This window comes from Branchiostoma lanceolatum, chromosome 6 (genome assembly GCF_035083965.1).
Source record: "Branchiostoma lanceolatum isolate klBraLanc5 chromosome 6, klBraLanc5.hap2, whole genome shotgun sequence".
Classification (NCBI taxonomy): Eukaryota; Metazoa; Chordata; class Leptocardii; order Amphioxiformes; family Branchiostomatidae; genus Branchiostoma; species Branchiostoma lanceolatum.
This window is the reverse complement of record NC_089727.1, coordinates 1,620,119-1,645,659: the sequence shown is the minus strand read 5'-3', so window position 1 is coordinate 1,645,659 and position 25,541 is coordinate 1,620,119. Positions and strand designations below refer to the sequence as shown.

Genomic DNA, 25,541 nt, shown 5'->3' with positions numbered 1-25,541 from the left:
TTTTAGGTAGTGAAATGAGTCAAAAGCAAATAATCTTACCAAGGGCCTTGACTAGGAAGAGCGGCACACAACAGGAGGTCGCTGGACATTCTCCTAGTCCTACATACATGTAGTACGTCCACCCGGTTACCGAAGACAAGAAGCCAAGAGGCTGGAGACAAGCGAAGAGACAAGAAGACGCTGACTGAGGAGTCCTTCCAGTGATCCACAGGAGACAGGTAACAGAGGTGCCCCTCCTCTGTCACAAGTTTGCTCCTCCCTGCCGGTTAGTCTAAATGAGCGCAGCAAGATTAACTACCACTTTTCCTGGGTGGTCCCCTCTCTCCCACTGCATGCTGGGAACCAGGGACTGTCCAGAAATCATCTCGAGAGGGGGCTGAGCTAACACAATTCCCTTTCCAAACAGTTTCTTAGTCTAGATAAACAGTCTATCAACTCTCTAGGCTGAAAGGGACTGTTCTTAGTAGGGAGATCGATAGCTGATTATGAGAACACACTGATGCCAGTGTAAGCTAACGGTGCCATCCCTAACTTCAGTAATGAACTGCCCCCGTCTTGTGGGTAGGGGTTGTCAGCAGGTTGATATCATCCATATAATTGGGGCAGGAAGTTATTCTTAGGAGAATTAGTAGGGAAGACAGGCAGTAGGACAAGGACTTAGGGTGGAGAATGGCTGGTTTAGTAGGGAACTGGTGTCTTGTGATGCAGAATTAGGCCACAGAAATTCAATTTGATGGTTCTCAGATTTTTAAAAATCATGCTGGGTCAGATAGGGAAGTCTGCATCTTGGTTTGTACAGTTTCAAAGGGTGATTATTTTGTTTGTTTGTTTGCTTCTTTACTTCTTTATAAAAAAACTTCATTGGCCTGCCGAGGTCAGGAAAGAAGAGGTAAGGGTCAGACAAAATATACAGTATATTGTGTGTGTATAAAGTAAATATACACTAGTCAGATACAAACTGACTTATCATTTCGAAGAAGTCCAAGAACCAAGTGAACAAGTTGGTTTGGCCTTAGGAGGATTAGTAAGTGACCAACTACAAACTTCTAGCACTTAATGCTGCCTTGCAAAAAAGGCAAATAATAACGAGAATTGCTTGAATATGGTCATCAATTGTATCTAGCCCTATTTCTGACTATTGTCATCCTTATGTATGAATTAAGCACCCAGACAGTGTCTCAGAACCCCTCTGATATCAGCCTGATTGCCGAAGCCGAGTGGAGAATGAAGAACGAGACATGTCAATTTGTGCGGCATTACCTTCCTACAGACTGTCTGGCGAGCGTGATTCTGATCACAAAACACAGGAGGGTCCGCATGGGGCTCTCCATACATCACAGGCAAGATACCAGGTTCTAATTGTATTTTTCTGTATTTTGTGGGCAAAACTATTTCATCTCTGCAAATAGTGGAGAGACATTTTTATCATTTCATTCCTGAACTTAGTGTAGGGGGTAGGCGGTGCCCCCTGAATTTAATGTAAAGCGTTGACGGGATCCCCCCATGTAGACCCCCCCACAGCAGGAGTGGGTAATACATGCATGAAGCTGGATCGGCAATTACAGGGAAAATGGGGGATAAATCCCCGCTAGCCAGGAGCCGGGGAGCTGTGCTTTCAACCGCCTAATGTACAATTATCACCCCAGCCATCTCTGCAGTCGGACTCGCTTGTGTTCTCTCCCGGTCTCCGTCTGGCGACTGTGCTCAGGTCCAGCCTCTACCAGGCTCCAGAGGCCGCTGGAAAGAGTAGATATTGGCAAAATAGACAGATCACATGCCAGAGGAGTAAGCCGGGCACAAGCCAACTGAACTCAATGTCTGGCTTATTCCTCTGGCATGTTATTTGTCCAATTTTTACTCTACCTCAAATCAATTAGCAAGTACAGTCTGATGTATACGTCTTCTACGCTGAGGCACGTCTTCATTTTCCGAAGAAATTAAAAGCCTGTCTAAGATTATTGAATAAGTAGGAAGCTAGGGATGAAAAATATCAGTTATGGTACGATGTAATATTCCATGATTTTGGGCTGGTACTTCATGGACCAAATCCTGTTTAGTTGTGAGCCGCTTTTCCAATCAATTTGCAATGCTGCCATCTAGTGGATTGCATGTGAAGTGCAGGCATGCAATAGTGAATGTGCATCTTTACCACACTGGATGTTTTCTGACAAAACCCTCCTCAGAGGGCATTACTAACACTTCAATACAAAGTGCTTGAACTACTTTTTTCCTGACTCTTGTTATATATAAATTACTTGGACAAAATACCTAACCTTATTCTTTTTTTAAAACATTATAAAGATGCATTTGTTATCATGAATTGAGGAAAATAAGTGTTCCCACTCAGTTTTATTTTCTAACACCAAACAGACTCAATCTTGCTAAAAACATCATATTTCAATCTATTCTTTCTTGCCATCCTATAATTGTTTATTATACATTGCTTTGCTCTCAGTTTAATTCTGAACAGCTCTAGGGCGAGATTCAGTAAAGCTGAAGAAAGAGATTTCCATCTTCATTAGAAGGCGGTTACACCAAGCGGAGTGACAGCCAACATAATTCACAAACTTGTGGTCGGGTGTCAATTACTTCAGCAGTGATCGGTTTGCCCAATCCTGCCCGTTCCACGGATTTTATGAGTCACTGTCCAATTACCGACGGATCGCGAATCCCTCCGACATGTGTCGAGTTAAGCTGTCGTCAATCACAACATAGCAGCTCTGGGGCTTTCCACACGAGCATTAAAATTCTCACTTGACACGTTTAGTGCTGCCCCAGAATGTGGACACTCACTCGGCACTCCTTCAGAATCAGTGCAACTAACAGCAGTTTGATGCTGTCTGAAGACAGAACTACACATAACAGAAGTTAATTCAACTTCAGTAGTTACAAAAATCTTAACTACGGTACCCAGAATATGGGCATTTACCAGTAGTTGGGACTCAAAACTACTAGTATACTCAGCAAAAGTTTATCTGGTTTAAAAATCTTCCGTACTACCCCAGAAATTGGACATTTATCTGACACATTCTCAAAATCACTACAATCCACAAATTTTTTATGTCATCTTTACAAAACTACATCTAGCAGACGTTTGTCTAGTTTAACAACAAAATCCGATGACATCCCAAGAATGTGGACATTTACTTTTACTTTATCATCAATTCCAATTCACCACAAGAGCAGCTAAACGTCATGTTTACAAAACTATATGTGGCAGAAGTTTGTAGAGTTTACCCACAAAAAAACAAGACAACTAGCCTAGAATTGGGACAAGTACTTGAATTTCCTTCCAACTCAGTACAAATAGCAGTTTGACATTATTTGGCATCTTTTATCCTAGTAACAGAAATCCACCTTGCACACGTTTATGGCTTTAACAACACCAAATTCAGGGTTTAAACATAAAACGCTTGAATACGCTGAGCTTGAAGTGTCCCGCAAAGTCAGTGAAAGTTGACGAGTGAAAGTCGGCGTGAAACCGCCCACCCAATATTAACAGTCATGCTGACGAATGTTGCGTGGGAGATTCGGTCCTCACTGAGAAGCCATCCTCTTAAAACATCACCCTGGGAACATGGCGCAAAGCTGCCATATTCATTACAAGAATCAGTTCTACATCCTAGAAAACATCACAGAATACTCCTGATATCCCACCTTCAATTAGACTTGATTATTATTTCTTCCTATCAAGCAAGCTCAAAGCCGGCACATTCATAATACGAATTAATTCTACATCCCAGAGAACATTACAGAAATCTCTGCTATCCTTCTTTCAATACCAGCTTCTCTCCCTAATCGAGGACTGGGTGTAAGCACCTAACGAACAGGTGCGGCAGGGACATCTGAAATGGCCATCAATTGGATTTCCACGGAGCTCAAATACAATAGCTCCCCAAATCTCCAATAACAGTCATGCGGTCTATCTACAAATGCCTGCTATATCTCTGTAAAGCCCCTTCATAGTTCTCACTCCATTTTGTAGGATTAGAAGTAATTTCAGAATTCCTTCTTCCACATTTTCTACTGTTGTTTGAGGTTAAAGTGCATACTCATATCACTTTGACATGATTTTGATTTGCAATTTAATCGTCTATTCTATATTACCCTTTTTAGAGTGTGTGTGTGTATTCTTTATAACATGATTTCGATTTGCAAGGTACAGCTATTGTTAATTCTATACTGTTGTCTTTAGCTTTAGGGCATCTATTCTTTATGAGTTTTGACTTGTATTGTAGCATGAATTGTAACCACTATGTCTCGGCTGTATAAATTGAACTCTATCAAATTGTCTGATGGCCGACAGCCAGCAAAAAAAGGGTTGGTAGTACTAGTAGGCGATTGTTTCTTTAAAAGGTAACTGGAGCAGAAGAAACATGATTACATGATAATGGGGACATTTTAACAAGGACTTGGAGCGTAAACGCCGATAAGACAAGTTGGAGCCATCGTAAAACTATTCAATTAACCAGCTCTGTTCAATAAACCGCTCTAATTTCAGGAGTTAACGGGCCACAAACTTAAGAATAGGAAGTACTCAGTTCCAAGGTGACTTTGCTCTGATTGACCAAAGTTAGGTTTAAATTCCAAATAAGCACTGTGATTGGTTGACTGTCTACACACTTATATCTGTCTAAGCCAATCAGAGGTAAGAAATTGAGCCTTCAAACAAAAGCAATTTAACAGTTTTCAATATTCTAAACGTTACATTTATTTTCAAGCTTTGTTTTCTGTGTACTTAACATTTTGGGAAGAATAAACATACTAGGAACTTCAATACTGTGAATGCATGACTATCATGAAGATTCATATCATTTCTGGTGTTTCTTACTACCTTACACTCATGATAGATGATAGATTTCACCACCAGCACCTGACCAACAATGTTGAGAGTTCATAAAAGATGTTGTCTTTTGGAATAACCCTAAAGTCCTATAATTTATACCACCTACAGAATGTTTTACATAAATGCAAATATCATTTCCTATCAAGGTATGAATGTATCAAGTCTACCTGAGAGCTCACATAAGATTCCTGTCTTTCAAAATGAGGGCAGCGCAAAACTACATGTAGCAGCCCGACAGACCTGTGATATGCCATATCTTCAGCCTATTCAACATAAAGGTGAATCTTTCCATAAGATATAGGGTAGGGAACGGATTACGCATCAAATCCACCTCAGGGATCTTCCCAGAAAGATAGAGCAGGATGGGGGGAGGATGCCCAACACAGGACCGGATACGTGTCACGAGAGGGAGATCTTGAGGGGTGGCGCACACCCCTCCCTAGGAGCTGTTGCATTTTGTCTTTTCCAGACACAAATAGAAGTAATTTTTGGCAACTTCAGCTTTACTAAATACATGTTGTCTACACTTTATGAAACTTCAACTTTTGAGCAAAATTATTGGCTTAGCTAGGGAAATATTGGGAGAAATACCCTCACAAATCAACAGGATGGAGCTGGGATAAGAACAGGATGGAGGAGCGCCACTGTTCCAATCTTTAGGGAGATCCCTGCACCTGAGAGCTATTCAGATGCTCGCCTTTCAGAACAATACCGGGGCAGCCGGGAGTCACAGACCGTGCCCCCTGTGACCTTACACCAGACTCCTGACGGTGACTTTGCAATTCAACTCCCGTGTGTTCACGCGACCTTTGGCCCCCAACTTGACCTTCACCCTCCTCGTGAAGAAGCCGGGAAGTGTCAAGACCGAGCCTAAATGGTATCTATTTTGGTCCGTGTCCGACTCTAACGGCTTGCGAGGTGTTATTTTCACGCCTCTTCCCCCGTTAGCGTGCCCAAGTCGGCGAGTAAAGGGGATCAAGATGAATGTGCCGCGGCCATTATCCCGACAATCACCTGCGAACAGAAGGCTCCATGAGCCGACCTGCGGTAATTAATTCACCCTTGAGTGTCAGCTGCTCTAACCCAGCTGGCCACAGTGAAGCCGACCACCAGAAAACAAGCTCACAAACCCACACCAAGGCAATTTGCTGATTCTAGAGTTGAAGAAGATATTGAAGTACGAAGATGAAACATGGAAACAGAGTCTGAGGAAAAAGTCTGTACCTTTGTTCACACAATTTCTGGGAGCGAATACAATCAGATTCAGGTTTTTCTCCCAACTTTCTGTTTTGATTTTGTTCTCTTAGATTTTTACTTCAAAACTTCCAAGAACCAAGGGAATGAAGTGGTGTGGCCAGATTGGTTACAAACAAGGAAGCTACTACAACATCCTGATAATGTTCATTAACAACAGGCTACAGTAATGCCATTTTTGGGTTGTCAGATTAAAATCAAAGGGAAAACAGAATCTGAGGGGAAAGCCTGTATTTTTGTTTAAAACAGTTTCAGGAAGTGAACATAGCCAGTTTTTATCTAGTGCTTCAAATTTGACAACCAAGGAAATAATTTGGAGTGGCCTCTGGTAGCCATCGTAACATGGAGGGCTGTTCAAGGGCGTGACCTTGGTGATTTATGCCCCCCTCCCCACGCCATGGCAGTGCCAGTCCGAGCCACTTCGCTGCCCACCCTTCCTGACATTTAGCGAAGAACCCCAATTCCCTCCGCACTGCATTTACGGCAAACTAATTTCTCCACAAACCCCCAGACAATTCAGATCCGCACCTTTAATAACTCCGCACGTCTGTGGAATCCATAATATGTCAGGATAATGTTTGGCGGAGGGAAGAATAATTCGATCTTACTGCGGTACTGTCAATTCTAGAACATTTTATAATGGGACTTTTAACAAAGGGCTGTGCATGAAATGTATCGAGAGCTGTTTATTTGTAATCTTGATGTAATTACACTTATTTTGAGGGAAATCCACTTGTCCTTAAAATGAACCATAATTACAATAGGATTATGGAAATTAAAAGCTGTCCTCAGAGATTCCTTCCGTAACGTGACAACTGTAGGAAAATTAGTGTAAAAGCAGTTGATTAACATCTACTTTCGGTTTCGCCATGCGTCTTTCTTAGGGAGTAATCTCTGCTTGTCAGATGTAATGAAAACAGAATCTGGAAACAATAACAAACGTTACACCTGCATCTGATTCGTCATTTTCCCCTCTTATGAGCCATAATCTGTGAAGCCGGCAGTGGAAATAAAATCTACCAGACCTTGACGCATCAATCCTTAACCGAGTCCGCCATCCCTGCATCACGGCTGGCGCCTCCAACCCGGCACGCACAACCAGAGAGCCACCAAAGCCGCTCTGTTAGCTCCCACCATTACGCCACGCAAGGGCCCACCAGCATACCAAGGAGCTGAACTCCTGGTGAACCTCCGAGAAGAAAAATCACCTTCCCACACGGCTGGCAGCCCCATCCTCTCTCTCCGCCAAGCCTGGCTCCCGTCCGAGAGTGAACCACTGAGCGGCCGACAAGTGTGTTTACCTGGCAAACAGCAATAAACGCACAAGGCAAACAGGGTGCTTTACAGGCAGGCTGTCTCCTGTCCCTGCCTGTGGGTGGCAGTCGGAGATGTATTGATCCCTACAGATAATCGATCCAATACCCCACTTTGGTCTGGCCAACAAATGCAATTGTGTCAGAGGTCCCGGGAGCGGGATCACGGGGGATAAATCTCCGCCGAGTGTCGGTACGGAGGGAAAGACAGGAAGTTATCTGAGAAAATTTGACTTACTCGGAGGACGGCCCCATGGGTTTCGTCTTCCCACCGCCACTGGACTCCGCGGCGTTTTTTCCTGCAATAAAACACAAGGAACAGTTAGTTAGAAACAAACCATCATGAAAACAAACCCATAGGTGTGAAATCAGGGCTCGAAATACTCAAGTACTCTTTTCTGTAATATGTCATTCATAACCCCAAGCCTGTATTCTTATAACTTGTTCATAGATAAATATTTTTTTTGATGTTTATACATATAAAATTTAGATATTTCTTTTTGTCTAAATCTCAAAGATTTTTCTGCAGATTGCAGTTGGGTCTTTTGGGTCTTGATGTTTGATTTATAATTCCAACCTGTATCATTACAGCTTGTCAAATTGGAACTTGTTTATTATAATTATATATCAATGCCGTATTACATATTTTCTTTAATTGAAAACTTAATTTCCTGCAGATTGCAGGTTGGCATTCATGCAATTCTAATCAATATTTCGAGCCCTGTAAAAGGAACACCACATTGTCACCCATGCTTCATGTCTGTTGGATGTCAATACCAACTTGTCAGTGATCACAGCTAGTCCCCGTCTCTTCCCACAACAGGGACGGGGAGGATTCATCGTCGTGGTGACTGATCGCCATGACGACAGGACTGACAGCATCGATTGACAAGTGAGGAGTGATCAATCAGATCACGGCGCGAACATTATTGTTATCATGATTAATGTTACAACCATTCCGCCATCTCTGAGCTCGCAGGCTGGGAGTTATTCTACGTCGTTTCATGTGAATCTTTTTAGCCAACTGTAAATTGAATGCTAGACACGGCAAAATTTCAATAAACACATCTTGAATGGATATTTCATTCTGTTATATTTGTTATCATATACAACCTTGTTTCATTACCACAAGTACAAATTATATTTTGATTCATACAATTTTTGCCTTGACCTCTGACCCCTCCCACCCTGATTTTGAGTCACATTATTCAAGTTTTCTGATAGTCCAAATGTATATTTTGTTGTATATTTCAGCTGATATACACATATATCTATTTCATACATTAATTTTTGTTTTATTTTTTATTTTTCTGGACTCCAAGAAGAATAGTGAATATTGTATCAGTAATGGGGATCTGAGTGAATCCAAACCAAAGCCTACACAAACGTTGTTGCCAGAATTGTTGTGTTTTGGTTCTGAACTTTTCATTAAGAGCACTGTGCCACACATCGTCTGATTATCAAATCAAAATAAGATATTGCAGCACAATCAAGTGATGTTTTTACATTGTAATTATTTTTTATCCTCAATAAATCGACTTTAACGTATTACTCTCTTTTTTATAGCTTTTAATCAACACAAATAAAGAACAATCAAGGATAGAAGAACAATCAAAATGTATCTTGTAAAATATCATAAAAATGTCCTGATCGAAACCGTTTAAATGAATGTTAGAGTATTTCATGTAGGGACTGCTGCAAGTACACCTTTTGGTACGGAATAAACCATTATTATCATTATCATGATGTTTTCCAGCGGGCGGGCATGAAGACAGCGGGATTAAACGCGCACGACCGCTGTGGGAACGGAGCGAGCGCTACGGAGGCACCCCGTGTCAACACGGGGCCCACGGACGGAATACGGGATGAGTCGCTGAATTTTGCATCATCGCGTCCAGGCCGCAATCAAATCACAGTGATTACTCACCACAGTGGCTAATCGATGGTGATCAAAGGCTGCTAAATGCCCCACAAATACCCGCAAAGCAATAGCCCCGACTGCAAAACACAATAATGCCTAATAATAACGTTACGTGGGGGAACCCTGGCGGGCCAAACACATCGACGTGAGCCCGTGCCGGGAATAAATAGAGCCGGGAAGGTGAATAAGTAGGAAGTACTCACTCTTTGTGTGACTCAGCTGCAGGCTGGGCATATCCTGTGGGAAGAAGGATAACATTTTGATCACGACGTCACCACAAAGTCCGCAACAACGACTATAACAACAACGCAGGCATCCACAGTCACACACATTTCTGCACTCCAACGCTGTGCTGTCAGATCGCGAGGGGCAAGTCGGGTTTCTAGCGCAAATTAAACAAACATCCCTCTCCGATGCAATTGGCCCCTGCGAAAATCAGTGCCCTGTATGCGGCTCACAATTAAGCCCGGTGCCGGCTCCCAATATTATGCAGCCCCCTGCGTTATCAATCACCTTGCCGGGGAGCGTCCACGCATGACAAGTGGCACAAAAGACCTGCGCTCTTATCGATTTCGCAGGCAAGGAGTCCGCCAGAACGCATCCCATCCGGCAGACCCATGATAAGGACAAATTAAATTACCAGGAGAGGATCGGGAAGGATCCCCTTCCCAGAGCGAGAGGTGTAAGTGAGAAGCGGGGAAGAGCCTGGCAGCAAGCTTGCTTCTCTGTGGTCAAAAGCTGCACTCGGAAGGTAAAGAGGGCAGGATTGGGCACTCCTGGTCATTGTGAGCGCTCAATCAAGCGTTCGATTACCACACAGTCCCGGGATGAGTCTTTGAACCCTCCCAGCTGCTGTGGTGGTTGTTAGGGGCAGGGGAAACACTTTCACAGTACGCTGGGGCTCTAACACGCTCCGTGGGCCACTCCAAGCCATTTCATTGGTTCTCAGACATATTTTAGTGAAAAAAATAGGTCAGAATGAAAACAGAGGGCTGAGAGGAAAACTTGAATCTGACTATATTTCCTCCCTGAAACTGTACCAAGGTACAGACTTTCCCCTGGCCTCAAACTAGATGTTTACAACTTTACAATTTTCCAAGAATTTTCCTTTTATCAGAATTTTGCAAGAACCAAGGAAACAACTTGGTGTGGCCTAACCCAGAAACAAGAGTCCTTGGCAGGACTTGGTTACTGTAGTGTTGAAATTGTCGCTGTTGTTTAATGTTCGGCAGTTTTCACACAAACCTTCAACCACAGCGAAAATGCTTGTTCTGTCTTCTCCCCTCCTACCACATTGTTTCAACCGCAAACTTAAAACCACCACAAACACCCCATCTTCTTCCTACCACAACATTAAATCTGTATGAACTTAAAGGCCTTTACAGTAACGTAGACAGAAGGGTTCTGCCAGGTTATTAACTGTTCAGTAGTCAGGTGGACAAAGGGAGGCTGGAGGGACTCCGTAATTATCAGCTGACAGCTGTGATGGACGGGAGGACCGGGACCTTCTGGTTAAAGAAACACCAGCTGAGGAGGAGGACTCAAGGTGTGCCAAAGGTGAGGGACAAACTTCTTGAGTTTCTTAAATCAGCATCTTAAATAATCAGCACAAAGTAAAAATTCACAAAGAGGTAAATATGAAAACCGTGGTCTAGGGGGAAAACATGACTGACTATAAGGCCACACCATTTTTATTCTTAATTTTAGCACACAAAAAAATCATGAAAACAGAAGAATGGGGTGAAAACTTGCACCTGACCCTGTTCACCAAAGTACAAACTTTCCTCTGAGATTCTGTTTACATGTTGTTTTTGCAATCTAGCATTTAAATTTTTATTCCATTCACCAAGAAAATAAATTGGTGTGGCCTTATCACTCCCTGAAACTGTGAAACTAAGGTACAGACTTTCCCCTCAGACCCTGTTTTCATGTTGATATTTCACATTTCTTTCAAAAGTCTAAGTACACATCTTTCAAAAATCTGAGAACCAACTATACACATTAAAGTATTGTGGCTTTATATCATGTTTTTTTGTTGTCGAATTTGCAATCTAACCTCCAAACAAATGTTTTATCATTCATAATCTAAATACATCTGCTTATTTCATTTTTTCGTAATTATTATCCTGGCTTTTATCACATGTTACAAATGAGAGCCACTGGATCATGACACTTTATGCTATTTCCTAATTATTAAACCACAATTACCTTGAAGCATGTCTTGATTAATCTCATTAAAAAGCAATGATGCAACCCGATACCCCTCATTACAAGTTGCTGCACAATTAAACAAATAACTCACACTAATTAGTAATTACAGATAGGGACGTACATGTAACCATGCATAAGTAACATTGACACCTGTTTTGCAAATAAAAGCTGTTATGTTATGTGAACAAAGGATTTAGTTAATGAGCCGTGGCAAAATCATTCCTGTTATTGTTAGCAGGGATGCTGGCAAAACCCCAGCACCAAATCACTTTGAGCAATGATAATTCATCATCCGTACGTTTTACACAATAAATATGAACTAAAAGTCAAACCTTGACATTAGCATACAGGCTTTTATATTGTGTGTACAACATACTCAACCATTAATAATATTACAATGTTCAACATAACCTATGAGTAACCTTAGATGCACAGTTTGCAACATAAATATGAACCAAATATCAAACCTTGACATTAGCATACAATCAATATCAGCAATGTTCAACATAACCTTAAATGTAGCTGGCGAACTCTAACATTTCAGGCCATTAGCGATTTTTTTCAGGTTTTTAATATGACCAATGTACCACATAATCTTTCTTGACAATAGCTTCTAAATGTACAACGAGTCATGACGTACCTTAAATTTTGGGGGAGCAGCAAGTTTTTAGCTGTTGCATATACATGCAACTCACTGCAGTTATCTATCATGTATGTTATCTATTCCACTGAGATATGTTCATCTCCATGAAAGGTACATTTTTGGGTGGATACATTTTTTTTCAGCAGTTGTATACATCGATATTTAACGTATTTCAACTGTAGTTATTCAATGTGTACGCCATCTTTTCCTGTAAAGACATTAGAAGTTTGTGGTGCACTAACTGTTCATCTGAGGATTGTTTTTCCCTAACTGCTCAACCTCCTGCAGTTCCCGGGTGCAACAGATGCATACAGGAGGCGCTGCTGCACAGCCCAGGATGGTGGGGAGATGGAGCAGGAAATGAGTTTGGGAAGTGGAACAGGCAGAGCAGCGGACTGAACTACGGGAGACAAAACATCTGGCTCTGCTGCAGTCAGGCCTGACAGGAAGGCACACTTGTTCTCCTTGTAATACAGCTAGTTTCCTCACAAGATAGCTTTAACCACGCTTACAATTAGATGTGCAAAAGTTAGGTGTGGCAGGTCGTTCAGTGTGGTATAACCAGCTACCTCCGTGCGGCGTGCCTGCAAAGCTGGTGTGTTACACTTAAGGGCAGTTATACCAGCTGTATATAGTGAGGGCCCTCTTAAATGCAATAAATTACTTGAAACTTGGAACAGTTGGAAAGAAAACTGCAAGGGGCCAAAAAAGTAATCACATTTTCCCTAGGCCAAGATACCTGAACAGTTTTTGTATAATTATCCACAAATAGAGAAAAATAAAAAAATCTTCAGAAATTTTTTTTTTCCAAAATAAAAACTCACATAAAAACCATCCCCTTCTTCCCCAAGAATAATAAAAACAGTAAAAACAAAAGCAGAGGTAAAAAGCAATTACGAACAACATGCAACTTTCCTATCCAGCTAGGTGTATTCCACGACCATTAACTGCACCCATCTCCCCTCTGGCATTTCCTCACACATTCAATATACAGTAAAAGCCACAACAAAGAGACGAGCGAACGCCAAGGTATGAATTACGCCTGGGGTCATGTCCGGCGGGTAGCTGTGTTTACTATTATACTCCCCAGCAGGGGGCCACAGTCATGGGCTACAAGATAATTCACATGCAATATAACCTGGGAATATGCCGACAGGCCAAGACTTTTCTTTGGTGCTTGGACATAATATAAATCTAAGGGTAAAAATGTACCAAGGGGTCCAAATTTTAACAGAAATCTAGGGGGAAACATTGAATTTTATATCTTATATCAATTCAATTCCTTAATTGGTTCTCAAATATCCTGAATTTAAAATTTCAGCAAGAAGACACATTATATTCACTCCACACTGTGTGTACGTTGATGAAGGTGAGACATCCAGGTAATAAGATATGCCAAAAATAGTTACTCAAGCAACAGGATAAAATTTTGAAAATTGAGTAAATAACTATTTTTGCATGTACCAGGGTACAGTCTTTTCCCTCAGACTATGTTTCAAATTATTATATTCCAGTTAAAACTTTTTTTAAATCTGAGAAGCGAGAAATAGAATTATTATAGCCTAACCGCCATCCTAACTGCAGCTGAGGACGAATCTTGCCTCCAGTCAGAAAAATTCCTGGCACAATAAATCTACCGCGGTGGAGAAACACGCGGATGCCTGCGTATCAGCGCTGCATAGAAACGGGGACGTTTTACTGGGATGATGTATGGGAGAGGGAACGGCGCTGGAGGCAGCGAGGTCATGTTGTTCTCTGGTAAATGTCACGACGCTAGTTTTACTGCAGATGGGAATATATTCTCCAAGAGCACTTATCTTACCTTGGAGCTTATGTAATGCCTGGATATATTCACAAATGACACTGGGGTTCTTTTTAGGGGGCTTACAATGATTTTAGGACAAGCTCACAAATATTAGTGATGTGTTTTGCAATAATAAATTGCAATCAACATAATAAATATTATGTCCTTATCTGCCCATGAGAATGTTTCTTCAAGGAGCATTTAACTTCCTTTGGAAGTTATGATTGTGATTATGTAAAAATGATACTATTTTATTTTGTAGTTATGGAATCACAATTAATATAATAATTTATATAATGCTTTTTCTACGTTTGGGAAATATTTTAATCAGTATTCATCTTACATTGTACTTTGGAGCTTATGTGACGTTGTAAGATTTATTCACAAGTAATATTGCCATATTCCTGCAGTTGATAAATTGTAAGTAAGATACTGAGGATGTTTTTGTAGTTAATGAATTGCAATAAAACACTTTCCTTGGAGCTTTTAAAAAAATGCAATGTTAAATCATATCACCAACAGATTCACTAACAATAATTGCCATTTTGCAGTTCATAAATTACAATTAAGAAAAATGAATTTGCATTAAACAACAGAAATCTTTTTGTTTTGTTCATACCCCAGTGCAGGAATAAATACAGGGACCTAAATCACAAAATTGAGGAAGACTGCTTTACCTTACCTTAAATCACAAAACATATTTCAGGGTGACCTAATGCTGAGTAACGTATGTTCGCAGTTCCCAAAGATCACCCACCCTTCAAGACTGACAGGCTTAGTTTGACCCCTGTTCTCCCATTCAGCATGCGTGCCCACAGCACAGCTAGGGAGGATTTCCCTTTGTTACTTTGTAGCTTTGACACAGTTTCTAGCCAGGTCATTGAACTCCGCAGGATTAAATAGATGAGAGTTCTTCAGAATAAACATTAACAATCGGGTGTTATTCTGATGTTTGGAGCTGATTCGTCAGGCTTCTGATGTTACAGTTACTAATAGACACAAAAGTCATTAAGGAGTAATTTTTTAATCTCCAAGAAGATCTAATGGTTGCAATGACCGTATCCAACTGGCAAAAGGAGTTGTTATTGTTAAATGTATAATTTAATTGTCTGCTTTTCTTTTCAAATTCCTGATTTAAGCAGTTCCTCAATTTGGGGTGACTACTTGACCATTTTTCAAGCAGTTCCATTCTACAGAGAATTTGTGCAAATCTATCACAGAGCTACTACAACATAGATGTGAGTTAGCTCATCTGAGAAAATGGTGTTTGCTGAAAGAACACTCTGCAATATTTCTTCCCATCTCAACATTGCATCCAAACCATACTAAACCATGGGGTTCCCACTGCAAACATGTACAATATACATGTGCTCTGCACAAATCCTGTCCATCCATTCTAAAGCAGCGACGTCGACCCAACACTATATCATAATTCCTGCTAAACAGGCAACAAACCTGTAATATCTCCCCAGCATTAGGCGACGTGACGGGCGATACATAACCCAATTACTCCGCTGTGTGATGGCAGCTCTGTAAGTGGGACAAGTGCCGTTGTACCACACCGGCCCCATGAATCTCATCTACATGGAGAAACAGACAGCGGGAAACACCACTCTGGGGATTAGGTGCCGCCGTTTACGATACAGTTTTAATGCTGACTACTCGTTTCTACAGTGTTTATCATTTTCGAACGGTTGTAATTTTGAGGCGTGGAAAATTTAAGTGTCTCTGTGAGACAAAACAGACAAGGCTGTGCCGGGCACTTAACGGAACTTAATTGATAAATCACTATCATTAGGGTTAACGAAGCTGGTTGCACTGATTTCTCAATCAAATCATCAGCACTGACAGATTTTAATTACCAACATACTGTTTTGTCCTTTTAAGGTGCTTTAAAATTTAAATGGACTCCTTTCAAAACAGCACGTTGCATGCTGCTTTCAATGTTAATATTGCATAACAGACAGCTAAATACGATTTCTAATTGTATATTTAGAGCAATGCTGGCCACCAATTCATGACTACAATTATAGAAATTTCACTACAACAATTCACCCTCCACTCTAGTACAGTACATATCATCAATGCTTTGTCTCCAATTAATACACTGAGGACATCAATATCCTACCGAAAATTCTAATCAAAATGAAAAGAACAAATAACAAATTAACAACAGACGGAGCACAGACAGATCAAATAGGCAATTTCTATAATCACAATACCTCCTCAGCCCAAGTACACATTAGCAATGCTTTAGCATCAGTAAATCTTGATATCCTTCAAACAAGACAGTAAACAAAAAGGAAAACGAAAAACCATATCAACCAGATGAAATACATGTACTAACAGCAAATAGAATCCACACTAACCCTGCTCGCGATCTCAGGACAATGCGGGATCGTAAACGGGCACCGCCGATCGGCGAGGGACGGTAAACGGCGAGCGGAAATTAACTCCGAATGGAGCATCGCGATCCATCAAACCGGCGCGCGGACGGAAGGTGCGCCCGTTCGCGCGGAACCAATCTGCTTCCCAATCCCGCCGTCATTAGTCGTGTTTCATTGATACATCATTCACGACCGGGATCGTCAGGCGCGGGGCACGGGGGTCATGCCGGGGAGAACCGGCGACAATGTGCCGTTCATCATGCAAATGTTGGCAGGTCCCTGGTGGCCTTGGCTGTCAGGGATACTCTTTGTCACCACGACGACCCCTCCTCTCTCTAAACAACTGCGGTGTTAACTGTCATCTATTCTGTCACAATGGTGTCGGCAGAGTTGATCGATCGCATTCAAACAGCAGCAAGCAACAAACCTGTGAACCCACATTCTGCTGTATAATACCGCCAGGCCACGCCAACTCAGTTTCCTGGTTCTCTGATTGTTTAAATGAAAAGTTTTATTGCAAATTCCTGCCCGTAGGCTAATTGCAAGTACATGTACATGTAACACGGAGTGGACGGACAGACAATAATGAACAGTATAACAAATGTCTACTCTAGTTTTAACTACTGCCACTAAGTTCTAACTTAAACAATAATACTGGACTGGAAGATCAAAATGGGGAGATACGCCAAAAATAGTTACTCAAGCAACTGGATTAAATTTTGAAACTGTCAGACGTTTCAGACAGCATCTCCTATCTTTCGTCGTTGACTAAGAACAGATCTGGCAGAACCAGGTTTTAATCAAAACTCTGAATAGATATGTTAATGAAGTGAAGTGAAGATGAGGAGAGTCTGGAATGGTACACACATTTTCAGGGAGTGAGTATGGTCAGATCAAGTTTCCCTCCCAGCCCTGTTTCCATCTTGTGTACATGTCCTCTTGCTTAAATTCTACAGTATATGTTGAAATGTCCAAGGCTGTATAGATACACAATGTATATCTAGATTGGTGTTGCCTAAAGGCCTGAATCACTGCCTTGATTCTCTGACTTCTAAATAACAATACTAAGTTGAAGGATCAAAATGAAAACACAAGTCGATATCTGGGTTCTGTGCTTGGTACACACAGTTCCATAGAGTGAATATATAGTCAGATACAGATTTTCCTACCAGCCCTCTGTTATACCGAAAGATTGGTGAAGCCAGAAGGCAAAAATCACGGACTTTGCTGGCACTAACTTCGAATAAGTTAAAGAAAATGTAGATTACAGAGACAGTGAATAAGAAACACATTTTCTCTTTGCAATCCATGCAAGACATATTTCCCTTGTTGCTAAGAACTTTACATCTGATGTCTTGCACTGAGCTGCGAGTGAGTACAACAAAACGTGTGATAACAGAATGCCCAACAAACTAAGATAGCATCAGAAGGCACCCGTTATCACAGCCAACCCCCCAGGGCTGGATAAGGCAACATGGGTTCACTCTTACATATCTGCGATAACATCTCTCCCCATCCAGGATCGATCGCATGATTGAAATTCTAAAGTAGGTGCAATGTTGTCCTTTGTTTTCTGAAAGTACAGGTAAAACCAACAAAAACAAATGCAAGTATACAAAAAAACACTTTTTCATCTTGCAAGGAAGATTTCCATCATTTTCCTACAGAGTTGTCATTGTATACAAGACATTAGATAACCAAACACCTTTCGATGAGATCTAGCTATCAACAAATTGACCCAAATCACTACACAAAACTCTTAAGGCAACTGGAACAGATCCAAGGAAACCTCAGATCCCTAAGAGCCCTCCTCCCTCTTTTAAACCCTCACCCGACTACTTCAAGTGCAGGCCGTGATGACTTGGGGAGAGCTGCGCAGATTGTACAGTTAAGATGCATAGTTTTCCAATTAAGATAGCAGGTTGTTAGCTTGAGCTGGTCCCAGCTGACATCAGAGGATCTTACAAACGGCTCCTCATGAATAGGTAAGGTGTAATGATCACATGCCGTCCTTGGAGAGAAGACCTAACAATGATTATGAGAAACACCAAAAATAATCTCGGGTGTCCCAGATTGAGGTCATTGACTTATAGAAGGCTCCTCATTAATAGATAAGATTTAACGATCACATGCGGTCATTGGAAGGAAGACCTAACAATGATTATGAGAAACACCAAAAACAATCATCTCTTAACAACTCAGGAGTCCCAAATTGAGGTCATTGACTTACAGAAGGTTCCTCATTAATAGATAAGATTTAACGATCACATGCGGTCGTTAGAAGGAAGACCTAACAATGATCATGAGAAACACCAAATACAATCATCTCTTAACAACTCAGGAGTCCCAAATTGAGGTCATTGACTTACAGAAGGTTCCTCATTAATAGATAAGATTTAACGATCACATGCGGTCCTTGGAAGGAAGATCTAACAATGAGAAGTACCAAGAAAGATCTGGTAACAACTCTGATGTCCCAGATTGAGGTCATTGCCCTGGGTAAGACCAGCTGTCTATGGACTATACAATTCTATTATCCACAAGGGGGTGTGGGTCTATAAACCTGGAGTAACAGCTATTGGACCCAAAATCGCCAGGTTTCATTGGAACCTTAATAACTACCAACATCCCAAAATTCATACAATCCATCAAAACAACCTTTAGTTACAGGTGGGATCACACACACACAGCCAAAAACAATACCTCTCAAAAAATGAATTTCGAGACCAGGGTCTGTCCTGTCGAGTTACACGCAATTGGTTTTGGGACAACCCGGCGGAGGATATATTTTACAGTCGGGAAAACGATATTGGTACGCGTCAGGAGCCGTGAGAGCAAAACATCAATAAATGACAACACTACAACAGCGGCAGGGGTAGCCGGGGTAAAGATACAGGTCTGGAACCGGAGATAGACCCTCGCTGCTTCTTACCAATCGATTCTTGTCATCGTCAAAGAAACTGTGCTTCTTACAAAAATCAATCATTCTGCTTAGTCTATCTCTTGTGTCATTCTAGTAACTGAACTGCCTTTTCAAAGAATACATAATTGCTTAATGTATGCTCAATATTGTGTCACTTGGAAATTAATTTCTGTGTCAATTTCATGTTGATTGCATCTATTTTACTTAGTTACTTTGATAATTGTATTCAATATATTCTAAATGTCTGAATTAACTACATGTAATTGACAAGGGGTACTGCCATGTCCCAGATTAAAACAAAGTACTTCCAGTATATTAAACAAACGTATAATGTTCATTTTGTATGATAAACTCGCAATCTTCAATCAATGGTGGAAACTCAGATCATCGCTCTCAATCAGAACAAGCCTCGGAGACGTCAACAGCCGCTTAAACGACGTCCGTACGCTGACAGGACCGTATATCTGGGTCCTCGTAATCATAACAAACACTCTCCCCGAGGTGCATATGAGCGTCTCTATGCCACGGCGGCCAGTGTAATTTTTCAAATCCGTTGTTAATTAAGACTGGGAGGGGGAGTATTGGAAATCTTTACGGGGAGAGACAGCGAGATGGATGTGACGATGACTTGTCTTCCCCAGGAACCCCGGCGATTCTTTGTCCTCCGGCCGGGAACCCGTGACCCCGCGCGCAGGGTCATCCGTCTCCCATCGCGCGGGCTGACAGGCGTGCATGATGTTCGCGCCCGGTGCACCAGATTGTCCGTGTAAGGGAGGGCACGTCGTTTGTCATCAGCACAATGTAGGACAGTCACCTCCGGCCGCAACAAGTCATCTCCTCGGTTCTCTCACATTTCAGGGTGAAAATATTGTACGGAGACATCATAAAGCAGAGGGCATGAAGGAAATTTGAATATGACTGTATTCACCGGTCATAAAGACTTAGGCTTTGTGTTCGTTATCTTTTTCCAGTTAAGCATTTTTTTTGACAGCTGAAAACCGACGGATAAGGTTCTAGGATCTAAACAACATAATGTTGAATTGGAATCTTAACAAGAAAACACATTCCGAGAGGAGTCTGTACTTCGGTACACTCAGCTTCAGGGAGTGAATGTACAGTCAAACCTGCTTAGGCGACCACCTTTTCAACGCGACCACCTGGCCATGGCGACCGCTTTTTCTCGGTCCCGAAAATTTTCCCCATAGGCACAAGCATTAAGCTGCCTGCACAAGGCGACCACCTGTCCAACGCGACCGCGACCGCCACGAATTGGAACCGCACAGAGCACAATCCCTGCCCATGGCGGCCGCCAAATTTTCAAGCGTGTGGTGACATCGGATCATTTTGCTGTCGGATTTCAAGGAAATGTTTTCAAGACTTGGAAGGACAAAAATATGGACAAATTTATATGGAATAGCAATGTTATAGCATCGATTCCTCCATTAAGTGTTTTAATAAAACGTTCCCCCTATCCCTATAAACATTGTAAAGACAAATGTTTGTGATGTTGTTGTGCCTATCGTAATCTTATACTAGTAGTTTACCGCAAACTCAGTTCGGTTTAAACTAAATTTTCAAAACGAATACGTAGTGCATGGCGTCAAAAAGTCAGATTTCACAGAAATAACTATCTATTTCTTGTATTTTCAACAAAAACGTGTCTGTGTCTTACTAAATTCCGCCGAAAAATGACTTCGCGGCGGGAAAAACATCGGGCGAGAAATGTTGTTCACTGGTCCCGACGCCATCTTGGACCAAGTTGGCGCGGCCCGGTTTTGGCGTACCGCTGACCTTTCTAAAACACGATGCTTTTGTGTATTAACATTTACGAATACTGTAGTTATTGATGATAATAAATATTCTTATTTTCTTTTTATTTCCATGAATCTCACAAACCTTTATTGGATGCTGTGCGTTCTGCTGCACTCAGACTTACCTTTCGATGCGGTCGCACAGAGCTTGGTGGCGCGGCGCGACGGAATATTCACCTTGAAAATCACACTGTTCCGTTTTCATCTTTAGTTGTCAGATCGAAAACTTTTTGACCCTTTTATCCAGCGGTCGGCGCCCCAAAAAAGGCTGGGACCAGCAGGTGTTTTCTAGGGATTTGTCTTAGGCCTTAAAACGATGATGTGCGTGTGTGTGTACTATTTATGTAAGGTGTGAATGCGGGAGGGCGCTGCGAGATCATCGAGGCAACCATTGTTTTGTAGTCAAAATTATGACGAAAATTTGTACACGATGTAGCGGGGAAAATGTAATTTTTGTAGGATCTTTCTGTCAATGAGAATTGAACCTGGTCCCCACTAGTCATGCTGTCTCAATTCACATAATTTTCCATCCATTTACATACTGTATTTGAAAACCTCGACCTGGAAACATGTGAGTGGAATGGAATCCTCTTCATGGCGACCACCTGTCCATCGCGACCGTTTTCGCTCGGTCCGCCGGGTGGTCGCCTTGGGCAGGTTTGACTGTAGTCACAATAAGTTTCCTTTCAGTCCTCCGTTTTCATCTTGCTCTCTTTCTTGATTTTTATTTCAAAATGTCTGAGAACCAAGGAAATACAACGCTGTGGCCTAATTTTATACCGTTCCCTGGGTTTAAACTAAATCAAAGCCAGGATTTGGAGAGAGGCGGTGTTCGGCCTACTTTGTCACAGTTGTGGATTGATTAACTCTTGGCTCGGTGACAAGCGTTAATTGCCGTATGCATCACACCAGGCTGACTGATATCAAATCAGCCAGATTACAACCGACAACTGTGGATTACAACCGACAGCTGTAGATTACAACCAACAACTGTGGATTACCGACTATACAGGCAATCAACCGGTCAAATGAGAAATGTAGTTTGCAGCTCCATTTTTGAGGGATGATGAATCGGTTAGTGAGTGAGCATTTTGATGTTTTTTGCATCAAAGAGAGGATCTTCTTCGCACGGCCGCACTATCTGACAGCACAGCCAGGAACATGAGTACAAGAGAACATCACACTTGAGCTTCGTAAAATATCATCAACCTTGCATTGGGATATTCCATTTTAGCGTTTGGGAAGGAGGATTAACAGAATGGTTGTCAAATCCCGTTTAGATGTTCAAATAACTTACACAAATTCAAAAAATACTAAGTCTTCTAGATCAATGTTTCAATGAGTAATTCCTTTTCATTTTCATATCTATATGTAAAATATGTCAATTTTTACATTTCAATTTGCTATATACATGTACCATCCTCATTTTGACTTCTTTTGTAATACCTCTCCTTCAAATCTAAAATGGCATAGCCCAAACTACACCATAACAGCTTAATGTCTGCTTTTTTACTTATTTTTAATAAATCACATCATAAAGATCAGAAGTAATCTGGACATTGGAAAATTGCTCCAAACACAAACACAAAGGAAAACAGCTGTTAAACTGGGACAGTGATTTGTCAGAATAAACTGGGCGATCGATACTTTCAGACAGACGCAGGGAGGAAACTAATCCTGGGTTTCCACTGAATGACCATCATGACCTACTTCTGAAGTATCTTTCTCTACACTTCAGGCACGCTAACACAATGAAGGAATTTGGAATGCAAAAGCTCGAAATATCCACCTGTAACTATCAATTTGCAGGAAAATTTCTGATATCAAGGCAAGCAAAATGTACACAGGGTTGGTACAATGAGTTATATATATCTATAAGTTTGTTCACAGTTTTAACTGCACATATGCAGTGTGATGCATAGTGGGTAATATGTTGAAGGCCCCTGAGACTTAAATAAATACCTTTGGACAGGTATAAAACATGGTCTAGACAAGAACTGTTAAAAAAATTTAGTTAGGAACCTTCACCTTTGACATATTACCCACAATGCATGTCACTGTGCATGCGCATTTGGAACCGTGAACAGCCTTATTGTTCGCGGAAAACAGCTGAATCATTTCGAGCCCGGAGTACGGAGGGGTTTCTGACCTGGTTTGCAGGGAAGGGGAACTTGTGTAAAAGTACTTGGTTGGTACGATGAGTCAGGTATATCTATAAGCTCGTTCACAGTTTAAACAGCGCAGGCGCAGTGTGATGTACGGAGGGGTTTCTAACCTGGTTTGCAGGGAAGGGGAACTTGGAGACGTCCGTCTTGATGGGCGTGTGGATCCCTGTCAGAGGAGGGCCAACCTCGGTCATCTCCTGTGCAACAAAAACACAAGAAAACGTCAGACCTACAATTAAGTACAAATGTAAGAAATGGGACAAGAAATGTATGTCCTGCAGCATGATATAAAAAAAAAATGAAACAGACATATTGTTATCTGCATCTGTAAACAAAGAACCCAAATCTTTCCTGAAATAAAGGAATTACAAAACATTGCAATGACAGTCTTCTCGTGTGCACAACAAAAACACAATAAAACGTCGGACATAAAGAATTAGACTAGAAATACTTGAGCGTAGTGAAAACACACATCCAGAATGCCACAGTCTTGTCCTGTAACTGTAACAATTGTTATAGAAAGATTTGATACAGGCATGTTATCTGTTTCAGAGTCTGAAAACACATTTGAAGAACATCTTTCCTGAAAAAGAAAGGACAACATGAGGACAACAAATAAAAGACACTGAATTACGAAACGTCAAAAAGACAATCCTGTAACTTAAACACTTATCACGACTAATCTAATGCTGTCATCAGCCTCAGTCTATAAAACATTTTGAAGAACCAAAACCTTTCCTGAAAAAATAATCTGAAGGACAAGAAATAACAGACAAGGACATAGTAAAACACTAAAATAAACAGTTCTGCAAAATGTATACTGATATCACAAATATGTGACACCATGCATCAGTGTTCAAGAAAGATTTTGGAGAATCACAACCTTTCCTGAAAAAAAAAGGACAGCAATGCGAAGGACGAGAAACTGTGAGACACACAGCGAGCGGTGAATTATCCCACGTAGCCAGTCTCTCCCGTGACCCTGACCACTCCTTTTGCAAGCTGATGAGCCTCCACCTGTAACAGTGCGGTACGGAATGCATGCATCAACACATCACGATAAGCGCCGCGTCTACGCACTCGATCGTTATTCCGAGATTCTGCTTCTCGAGATGACACCCTGACCTCCCCGGCTCGTTGTGAGCGGCCATTACGGGATCCTTCTTTCCACGAGCCCCTCATTGGTATTCTCCGCCTGCCCCCCTCCCGCAGTCGCTTCCAGGAACCCATTAGTGGGACGGACTTCAGTTGATCAATCACGAGTCCCCGGCAGTACGCAGGAACGTGAAACTGTCCTCGCATCCGCATCAACTCATCATCGGAATCTCGTCGTGTTATCATAATCTTCAATAAAATCTGTGAAATCTGCTCACACTGTGGTATCATATTTATAACTGAACCATTGGAGTTAACTACCATTTTCATAAAGTGTCACCAACAGTCTGCAGAAATGTAAAACTATCCTCACATCTACATCAAGCCATCATAAGTCATTGCTGTAATCTTCAATACAATCTGAGAAATCTGCTCATATTAAATTCATAGCACAAGATTGACTGAAGCATTGGGTTTAACTGTATGTTTTAAAAAGGTGCCGTTGATAGTCTAGTTCACTTACAACACAGAAAGTAAAACTGTGACCTACTGTCCACATCAACTTGTCATCGGAATGCTTCAGTCTCATTGTGTTATTATAATAACCTTCGATGAAACTACACAAATTTGCACAAGGCACAAATTACCAAGAAATCAGTTCAGAACACAAGCTTTCTAATGGAACCATTTGGTTCCACTTACTTACTTAAGGAAAAAGTAAAATGCTGTCTTCACACCTCAATCAACTCTTCATCCGAAAAGTGATTCAGACGCTAAAATCTCCTCCTTTTGATGGAGAGAGGCAGCTGGCAGCAGCAGCTACTCCTCGCCCACTGGTAGCAGACAGCTATAAAACCTTTGTCTCTGTTTCTGGGATCTGCCAATATAAATGAAGCAGGGCTGGAAATGCTGGGTGCACGATTGTGCAAAACTGGAGCTGTGAAGCTACTTTTTGACTGTGGGTACTCCAGATATTTTTAAGTATTATAATTGTACACTAGTGCATGTACAGAATATTCTTGAAATTTTATTATCAGAAAAAGCAATACAACCTCAGTCTGTTGTAATTTGTTTGATGTATTACTTGTTTGAAATTTTGAAGTTTATATAGAATGCTATGATAGAATTACAGATTAAAGACAGTCGGGTTTGCAACTACGTTTTCCTG

General features: G+C 41.4%; 1 protein-coding gene across 7 annotated transcripts in view; it reads right to left on the bottom strand.

The window, feature by feature from the left end:
* The window catches only part of LOC136436118 (AF4/FMR2 family member 4-like), a 161,912-nt gene that overhangs the window by 54,643 nt on the left and 81,728 nt on the right, over positions 1 to 25,541 (bottom strand). For all 7 annotated transcript variants that reach the window (XR_010756007.1, XM_066429861.1, XM_066429867.1 and 4 more), the window contains exons 5-7: positions 23,389 to 23,475; positions 9,538 to 9,571; positions 7,652 to 7,712 (exon numbers count right to left, since the gene is read on the bottom strand). Coding sequence is in view for 6 of the 7 variants with exons in the window: in XM_066429861.1 (XP_066285958.1) it covers positions 7,652 to 7,712; positions 9,538 to 9,571; positions 23,389 to 23,475 (182 nt within the window). In the remaining variant the exon portion in view is untranslated. The remainder of the gene's footprint in view (positions 1 to 7,651; positions 7,713 to 9,537; positions 9,572 to 23,388; positions 23,476 to 25,541) is intronic.